The sequence below is a fragment of the Pelmatolapia mariae genome, linkage group LG12, assembly GCF_036321145.2.
Source record: "Pelmatolapia mariae isolate MD_Pm_ZW linkage group LG12, Pm_UMD_F_2, whole genome shotgun sequence".
Taxonomy (NCBI): domain Eukaryota; kingdom Metazoa; phylum Chordata; class Actinopteri; order Cichliformes; family Cichlidae; genus Pelmatolapia; species Pelmatolapia mariae.
Genome location: NC_086237.1, coordinates 2,759,472 through 2,769,588, shown reverse-complemented (window position 1 = coordinate 2,769,588; position 10,117 = coordinate 2,759,472). Strand labels below are relative to the sequence as shown.

The 10,117-nt window shown below is 38.1% G+C and overlaps 1 protein-coding gene across 5 annotated transcripts in view; it reads right to left on the bottom strand.

Moving 5' to 3' along the window:
* Positions 1-202: 202 nt before the first annotated feature.
* The window catches only part of slc4a4a (solute carrier family 4 member 4a), a 67,527-nt gene continuing 57,612 nt past the window's right edge, over positions 203-10,117 (bottom strand). For 3 of the 5 annotated variants that reach the window (XM_063490628.1, XM_063490626.1, XM_063490629.1), the window contains 3 exons: positions 8,764-8,925; positions 6,767-6,846; positions 203-3,355 (listed from right to left, as the gene is read on the bottom strand). In XM_063490628.1, the coding sequence (XP_063346698.1) occupies positions 3,247-3,355; positions 6,767-6,846; positions 8,764-8,925 (351 nt within the window). In that variant the 3' untranslated portion in view covers positions 203-3,246. Of the gene's footprint in view, positions 3,356-6,766; positions 6,847-7,751; positions 7,846-8,763; positions 8,926-10,117 lie in introns of all 5 variants that reach the window. The other 2 variants (XM_063490631.1, XM_063490627.1) reach the window with 1 other exon arrangement.

The following is a 10,117-nucleotide window of genomic DNA, read 5'->3' as shown; positions in this document are numbered from 1 at the left end:
ACAGTGACTCAGTTATTCGGGTTTCACTTGTTTGTTAAATCACAAAATAGTGATTTACAGAGAAGTTTTGCCTTAAATTTACTTTAACATAAATAATCCTCAAATAGTTTCAGTTCATAAATGTGACATTAAATTTAATTATGCTGGCTTTTTAATATGGAACACTTTAATTACCACCACCATCAGACTGACGAGCACTCGATTGCTGTTTGATAATTCTCTTTATTTCCAATATACATTTCATTTGAAAAATATAAATTCTAAAATAAACAATTTCACCTATTCTAAAAAGTCACAAAATGTTAATAATAATAAAAAAAATTGCATCAGTATTCCGAACACTAGGATTAACAGAAGATTTCCACGTCATGTTGTAGGTTTTTGTCCGACACACTTACACAGAATCACACTTTAAACTAACCACTCCCCACAGAAAATGTCCCGGGCGCTGACTCACATTTGTTTCCACTCGCCGCTGCTGACAGCTGTAAATACTGATGTGGAATATTAATTATGTCGTGACTCTTATCTGCGTGAATTACAGAGGAAGAGGAGGGCTTGTTTATTCACGTCTTTGAAATCTCTACCGCGGCGATCCGTACAGAGAGGCCCGGTGGTTTCAAATTAAAATGAAAAAAGTGAGAAAGTGCTTCAGTGCACCCATTAGAGATTCAGTGGGGAGATGGTGTAGATCGCTGCACTGGAGTTAAAAGATAACCGTGGGTTATTTTTAACCTTTTAATGTGGGTCATACCAACTTTGAGCTCTCCATCTTTACCACAGAAACAAAACAAAAACAGAAAACAGCATGTAAAAGCTTTTTGTGTCTATTGTCTGAGGAGCTTGGAAAGAAAAGCGTCTGGACTTCTTTAAGTTGCAACTTAAAGAAGTCCAGACGCTTTTCTTTCCAAGCTCCTTAGACTACGATGACCTGGATGGCTGAGGACCTTCACAGACATTTTGTGTCTATTGTTTGGATCAAACTGCAAGAGTGTGTCGTTCAACATTTAAAGCGGCTCTTTTATGCTGTTGTTGTTCAGTCTTTTTTTTTTCCTTGCTTATGAGAGTCATCCAGTCACTTTCTTCAGATGTGGAGAACTGAGGCTAAAACTACTTGTTTCAAACAGTGGATGAACTGAGGGGCTACAGTAATGACTACTGTAAGATAAATATGCATTATTTATCTTACCATGCAAAGGTAATCTGTATTCCCCAGGAATACGTATGTTAAAGATGCACAGGGTCTACATCCACCTGTACGTCCTGCTATCTGATGGAGTTATTAGCATAAGAAAATATTAATTTTGATGGGAAATTATATAACAAAGCTGCTAAAGTAAAATGCATGTCAGGTGAAAGTGGGTGTACAGCAACTCTTTTTACTTAATTATCTGTACCAGGAGCAGAGCACTTTGCTTTCAGTTGTTTCAGTGAGATTCTGGAACTTACTGCAGTTTGGGGGAAATTGTAAAATGTTTTTGCACTGAAGAAAAAAACATTTTTTTTTTGTATAAACCAAGAAACCTACAGCTGATGCATAATGGGTCAGCTACAATTTTTTTTTTTCTCAAACAACCTTTGGAGCTTGTATTTCTCTAAATACAACTTCTGTTTCCTGCCTGATTACTACAACAGAAGTGAAGAGTTCAAAGTTAGCACGACCCACACAGCAGCCACATACATGTAATATAAGTTCACATAAACCTGAATTATCCTTTATAACTGGCCAAAAACAGACGAACAGTCAGAGAGATGCACGTGGTCATTCTGTGGAAACAGTTTGAAGTAAAAACATTGGAGCAAATATGGAGTTTGTGCATCTTCTGCCTCACTGCAGCAGACTGACATGACGTTTTAACAACTGTTTAAAGGATGTGTGTGGGTTAAACATAACACTCACATGCCCTGTGCACACTCTACAAGTTCAGCAAGTTCTTTCCCTCTATAGTGGCTATAACAGGACAATTTTTATTATGGGGGCCAAAATTAAAATGCTTTGCCTGATAATTAGAAATTTGAGTTAGAGTAAAGAAAACTGAGTGAAACACTGACCAGCAATCAAAGATTCAAAGACACGGGTCTTTGTGTGGATTTGAAGAAGATAGGATTGCATAACAACAACCAGTAAGTCTCTGAATTTAAGCACAGCATGGCATGTGACCGTTGTATTACAGCCCAAACACATCCTTATTAAAAACTCATTAGATCACATGTCTTCACATCATCAGATAATTCCAAAAACAGCTGAGAAAAACAAAAAAAAACCTGCCGTGAACCGAACTGAGCTTGCATGGATTTGATTCCTGTCTCCTCTTTTTCACATTGTTACTTTAAGAATCAATCTCTTATAAGCCACTTAGGTAAAGTACTTTGTGCAGCACAAGCAATTATTATGATATGCATTTCTAGTTAGAGTTTAAGTTTGGCGGAGGAAAATCAGATGATTATGTCGCTGGATTGTTTTCTACTCAAACAGAAAAAAAAATAAGAAATGTTACAAACACACACACAATAAAATCTTTTTTTTAAAGCAAAAAAAAGAAGAAAATGATTTAAATTAAATGAGTAACAAAAGCAAAAGATTCAGAAAACTAGAAACTGAAGCAAGTAAAATTTCATCACAAAGTGAGAATAAAAATATTTTCCTCATCTGCACATACAAATGTGCATTGTTAATCTGCTATTAATTTACTTAAATATCTACTGTATTTCCTTCACAAGCTATGATCATAGAGTGAATCTGTGTGAATCATTTCTACAAGAGGACAGAGAGAAAATATCAAAACCCCATCAAAAATCAACACATTGCATTCATTCATGATAAGCATTGAATCTAAAACAAGAGGTAGAGCTATAAAAACATGATTTTCCTGCTACAGGAAAATGTTATTAGAATAATTCGGTTTATATAAAAACTCAGACAGATGATATTTGTATATGTTTATATAAAAAGAGCAGGGAGGGCAGTCCATGCGTGGTCAGAGTGAGCTGCAGCCTCGGTCGGTGATGTGTAGGAGGAGTTGCATAGAAGAGTATTCAGGGATTACCTTTGTAAGCAAAGACTAACTGTGGAGCTGTGAGAGAAACATGGTGAGGAAAGACCATATAGTGTGCAGCGTAATGCTTTTTCTAAAGTGTGCCGCTCTTCAGAACAAAGTCTTGAAGTCATGAAGGAGATCTGAGTTAAAAGAATCACTGAAGGTCAGTAAAAAGAAAAGAAAAGTTGTGCTGCAGGTTGGTGGAGATCTACAGAGATGTTTCGGATCCTCTGCTCTTCCAGTAGAAAGTGTTATCATCGTCTGGGTCCATGTCTATTCTAATCTGAGGCACAGACTTCAGCGGACTCATCTCAGGACTGAAATACAAAAATAAAATATCGTAAGTACATGTGTGCAGACGTAGTGCATCAACTATATCATCTAGCTGTTCGGGGTCGATTAGATGAAACTTCAGCAAACCGGACTAGCCTGCTGCATCACTTTTTCACTTCAATTTTTAGGGTGTCTTTGAATTCAGCTCTTTCTTTTCTTTCAAACGACGCAGCATCCTTCTGTTCCTAACATGTTATCCTGTCCTTATCAGTATTCAGTAGATATCCAGGATGATTTCAAAGTTTTCCTGTAATTTTTTGAGAGCAGTGTAAATATGAGGAAGATCTGATAGATGCCCACCAAATTAATCTGCTCACATCTCAAAGGTTGTACCCAGTGATTATTTGGCATTATTGCTTAAAAACTACTTATCTTGGTTACTAGTTTATGTTTAGCTGACTTAACATTTCACCTCTAGGTCACTTTGTTGTGGTATTTCACTAATACCTCAGTATAGATCTGATGTTTCCTGAGGTCATCTGAGCTCAAAACAATTTGCCTTCAGTCTTAGTGGGACAGGATTACTTTAACAGCAGGGTCAGCGTAACGTCATTACTACAAAAATCCCAGGACCGATGCCAGTGATCATAATGAGCACATAACTATTAAAATGCCTAAAATGTTTTAAAGTAAAATGACATCAAAAAGCACCCAGCTAATTAACCCTAAAAGAAAACAACATTTAAAAAAAAAAAAATATATATATATATATATATATATATATATATATTTTTTTTTTTTTTTTTTTTTTTTTAAATCTGTCATGTGACTGAAGAGCACTGCGGCTGCGGACCAATTATGTCACTGGTTGTGGTTTGTTGACATCGCAGATGTCCTGTAATCACAGCTGCTTTTCACACATTGTGGTAACAGTGCTGATGAAAGAGGATTATTGTGCGGGACGACTGTGGGGCAGATGGGGTGATGGGAAGACAGCTTGACCCTGCATGTGCTCACAATGCGCAGATCCTGGTCATTGTGAGAAGTTGCGGACATGATGGAAAAACATAATCTCTCTTAAGCAGCATAATCTTTGCTATAAATATTTGCACACAAACAACACTTGTCATGCCTTTTTAAGACCGATTGTCTCCTTAAAGCTCATATCAGTGGAACACAGTGTGCATTTATCATGCAGTATAGACTTACAACATCTACACAGCAGATTGCTCTGTGTTCCTAAATACACAAAAACACTACAAAATGGCCTAAGATGCAGCTTAAGATACTAATCTCTTACAAGTCACAGGCAAATTTAAGACGAACGAGTTTGGTTCTTTCTTTTTTTTTAAATCCCACTAACCTCACAAATCCAAGCACCAGTGGAGCTAGCACACGCAGTTAAAGGTTTTATAGGACTACACTACGTGCACACAGCTGTTATTCAGCTGGTTGCTTTTGATAATCCTGCAGGTTATGTTCCTGCAGACGGTATACGTTCAATGAAGTTCAACATAGTCAGACTTTGTTAGCATTAGCTGGCTCGATAAAACCTAAAACCCCAGTCAGAGATGATGGATGTCACAAAGGTGGTTATCAACTTTGTCTGCATGAGAGAAACTGTCGTGAACTGGCTGTGAAAGGACCCAAACGCAGATAATATATAACACAGCGTTATTAACTAAATGGAAAACAATACAAAACAACAGTGGGAAATCATAAGAAGTAAACACATGTGGAAGCAAACAGAATAACACACAACCATGAGGGAGAACGCGACACTGGACAGAGGGAAACACAGGGCTTAAATACACAATAGAATGATGAGGGAACAGGAAACACATGGGGAACACAGCGGAGACAAATTAGACACGAGGAAGCAAAACTAAACACACTGAACATGGAACGCAAGACTTTCACAATAAAACAGGAAACGAACGCAAGACTGACACTGGAGTGGAGGAAAGGCAGATGAGAGGGAGCGAGGGAATACAAGGGAACACGAGGGAAACATGGATAAACATGATAGACAGGGGAACATGCAACGAAACATAAGGAGCGAAACAAGACACAAGGACTCACAAACAGATATAAACACAGACACAGAGGGCAAAGACACAGGGAGCTAAACAGAAAATATATAAAACTCAAAACAGCATAACTAGGACTACTAATGAACCAGAACATAAACCATACTACAAAATATTACCAAAAGACAAGAAACTCAAAATGCTGGGTTAAAAGGACCCAGAACCACGACAGAGACGTTGCAGAGATGTTTCGATTTGATCGTAACAAGCACGAGTGAAAAACTTACTCAGGCTCATATATTTTACCACTCACTGTGGTGGTGCTGCACACAACAGCTCTCAATCTTTAACTTGTTTAAACATTTGATGTTATTCAGTGTGTTCACGTCTGACGCTTTCCCATAGGCTAATAAAGATGGGAAAATTAGTGAAACACAATTTGTTGTTTTATATACTTTTTGCATTGCTACGGCACAGAAACTAAATCACACAAACAGGAAAGTGTGAAAAAGTGGTACTTACATATGACTTTAACTAAAACTCATGCAAACAGATCCACCTCCATGAGACTGAAAATATGGGCTAATTTTGCTTCCAAGTACACCCGTCGGGTCGAATGCTATAGTTTGGGACCATAATTATTATGTAGCTTTAATCCTATTCATATTTGCTGAAAATAATAAAGTATTATCTGTGATAATGCAGATTCTGGAGGCATCATTGGCCATTAGAAAGTACTTTGGGTGCAAGTTGCAGCAGAGCATGGAAGATTTCAGTTTGCTGTCTTTCAAAAGGCTTAACAGTTACATGGCAGCTTAGGTTAGCCAGCATCTACAGATGTCAGTTAATTTGAGTAAAACACAGAAATTTGTTTATGACAAACTTTATTTATCTCTAAAGCTGTGGAAAAGTAAACCAAAAACAAAATAAAATATTAGCTCACTAAAAAAGAAAAAGTCTCACTGAAGCGAGCTCCTTTGTTTTACTGAAGGAAATAAAATAGAGTAAAAACTCATTTGTGAACATAGCAGAAAAAAGCACAGCAAAAAGCTAGTATTCAGAACCCTTTCACTTTTTAGCATACAGCATGCAAACAGCATGACAGGGCAGACAGACGAGCTGGCATATGGCGCCCAGCGCTTTGCTTCCCCTTGAGGAAAATACAGTTTAGCCATAGGTAAGCTAATTAGCCTAACTGACCTTTAAAGTTCAGGCTAGCATTACGCGTGGGGCTAGTTAGCGTGCCTTCTGACCTTTTGCCATCTTTGATGCCACTGTCATTATTAAATGCAAACGGAAATTGGAGGAGGTTCTGTTTTGTTTCGTTGCTATTTTGTTTAGTCTGGCAGGTGAGCTGCACTGTGACAGTCTGTGGCTCTCAGCTTCCAGTCTGTACACACTCTGATATCCACGCACACGTCTCACCTGGACAAGTAGTTGGCCTGGTAGAAGCGAAGCTGCTCAGCACGATGTGTGTCGTTCAAGGAATGATGAGGACTTGTCTCCTATGAAAAAACCCCAAAGAAAACAGCCATTAGCTCACAGATATCCATGTAATTTGTTAGATAGCCTCTGACACACACTTTAATGTTTGATGTCCTTTAAGACCAGCGTGTCATAGCGTCTGTAAGAGCAAAGCAGCGGGTAAAACCAGGAACACAGTGTGGATCAAAGATACTGTAATGAATACAGCAGTAAGTATAGAAACCAGTCAGTTCATTTAATGTTGTAAATGGGCATTTGTTCTAATATTAAAGGACCAGTGTGTGGTACTGGGGTGATTTATTTTTTCCCATCCAGTGTGTATCATATTTTTATCTGCTTTAAAAGAGTCTTTAAAGGTTGTTCTAGTATATTTCTACATCAGCCCAGACAAAGCTCAGGAGAGGGTCTGCTGTGTTGTATTCTATTTTATTTTATTAGGTGACGTGATCATCAGTTTTCCTATAACATATAATAATCAACACCCTCTGAAAAGCAGGGCTAATCAGTTAGTTCCAACCTCCAATAAATGCAATTAAGTCTACACACTAGTCCTTCAGCAAACACACATTAGTTATATATTAAGGCAAAAGTTAGAATTCAAAAAGACTTTTGTACATAAAGCTAAAGTTACTGTTAAATATGTTTAAACAGGCAGGATCCACAAAGTCAGACTTAACAGCACGTAACTGAAAATGGAAACTGATGGGGGGAAAAAGAAGTTAATCGAGCAGGACGAGGTAGAAAGCGAGCAGCTTTCATGCATGTTTGAAAGGAAGTAAGCACAAAGAAAGGCAAAGAAGTAAAGGAAATTTAAATGTCATGCAGTTACAGACAAAAAGGCATCACATCTTTACTAAGTACAGCAAGTTAGGCAGGCGCAAGAAGTAGTTTTCTCCGGTGCTGCAGGTAGTTTGGGTCTACTCACTGTCAGAAGCCTTATCACTTAAGAAGGGCTCCTGTTCCATCATGTCCATGGGGATTTTAATGCTGGGAATATTCTCATTGTAAGGATAGTCAGACTGTTGGAGAGAGGAAACATCATCATTGGAAACGTTCTTTTTTCTCTTCACCGGCTTGTTTCCAGCCATATCCAGTTCAGAGCTACAAGAAAATCAGTCATGAGTGAATAATTCAGAGCAGGGAGGCAGAAGCAGCCTGCCAGAGGGTCCAATTGGGCCCAATGCACATCTCTGCAAAGTGTAGAAATTGGAGCAAAGTCATTAATTATATTTTGAATGCAGTCCTGTTCCTGGTGTGGCAGCACGACGATCGCATTAACACACAGGAGTAAAAATATGTGGAAATTTTAACATGTTTTTAAAGTCATGTAGACATAAAATAATATTGTCTATTTTTTAAAACCAATGCATATGAAGGTTTTGTACTTTTTAATACCTACTGTGATCTGTAAATTATAATGTAAATGTAAGCCCAGCAAACTCACTGAGGGTGGAAAAACAAGGATACTGAAGACATCACAGACCGCTCATCTGTTTTTAAAGTGATAGTTCATTAAATGTATTCAAAAGAAAGGGGTGTGGCTGTTTTTCACCTAATTTACTATGCAATAATACAGACTAGGCTGCATGAGACTCGTTAACTAACAGTTAACGATAACTGTCCTGATGTGCACTGTTTAGCCTTTAGTCAAAACTTTTGCGATAAGATCTCTACTCTATGCTTCAAATATCTAAAAGTGCTTGAATAAAACCCACTGCGTTCTCCGGTGCATGTCTACACGGTGAAAGTATGATTTTAGCATATGTCGTCTCTTAAACGTTCTCATGTTCATTAACTGGAAGAACTACAACCTAAAAATGAAAGAAATGTGCATAAACCCTGAGTTAGGATGTGCTGCTGCAACAGAAAACAAACAAAAGGAGTTAAGAATAAAGAGTGAGTTAGAAATGTAAAAGATGAACGTATCCCAAACTTACGTCGTCAGCGTCACTGTCTATGCTGCCACGTTTCTTCTTTTTCTTCTTATCATCCTCTTTCTTCTTCTTGTCCTTCTCTGGGATAACATCATCCAGGAAACTGAGGTCATGCTGAGAGAACAGGTAATCCATCCCCTTTCTGACAGCGACCAGAGCGAGGATCTGATTTGGAGAACATTCGTTGACAGAAAGACACGGCATCAGCGTTAATTCTATCAATATTTCTTTTTTAAACATGAGCTGAAATCTACCTACTTTTTTAAAATAAAATGATATGACATGAATGATAAATGAAGCCCACATTAACACGTCAAACCTGATAGATCGTGTCACTTTGATTTTGAAAAGTACAACAAACTTTATCGTTCAATGAAGTTTATAACAACATCCTGCAATATAACTGTTACATAAAGTCCCGGGATAATCTCTGCTGATTTATCACCCAGATAAACTCAAGCCTAAGTACACAAAACAAACTTTCGAGAAACAATTTGAACTTGAACTGAAAATGCATTTCTGGTCACAACCTCTTTAATTCTGCTTTGGTGAGCGTCATGCTGAACATAGAGCCTACTTAGCTTTAAAACAGCACAATGACAACAAACTCTCTGTTAATGAACTTTCCATTTAAGAGCTGTAAAAATGTGTTCTGATATGAAACTTTCGTCACGCCATTATGAATCTACCCAATACCTATGTACCTAGATCAGAGTCCTCCTGCTGATGATGCCTGTGATATGACTCTTACAATAATACTAAAAGATGTTAGTATTACTCACTAATCCCAAAAGGTTGATTCTGTTCATCTGGACGTAACGTTTTCAATGGGAGAAACATTTCTTATAAACAGTACATTTGCACAATGACTGAAACGAGCACCACTGAATGAACAATGTGCTGTGAGGTCAGTTCTTTGATCATTAATATGTTAACTGTCATGACCACTGATCAACAACCACTGATCAAAGCCCACGGAGCATTGATCAAAGAGTTGGGGAATGGCTGCAATCACAGCATTGTAAGATGGTGACAGATGTACCCTTAGGCCCCCTCCTCCATTCAGAGATGGTCTTTCCCTTTTCACGTAAATGGCCTCCTTGACTCTCAAACCAGCGTTCCTCCCTGTCCAGGATGTGTACATCCTCATCATTGAAAGAGTGTCCACTGGCCTGTAGGTGTAAATAGACTGCAGAGTCCTGGCCTGACGAGGTAGCTCTTCTGTGACAAAATGTTTCTCACACTGAAAACGCTACGTCCAGATGAACAGAATCAACCTTTTGGGATCCACTTACCTGGATGATTGAGCATGCATCAACACATTACTCACTAATATTAATTAAAACTATACATTCTA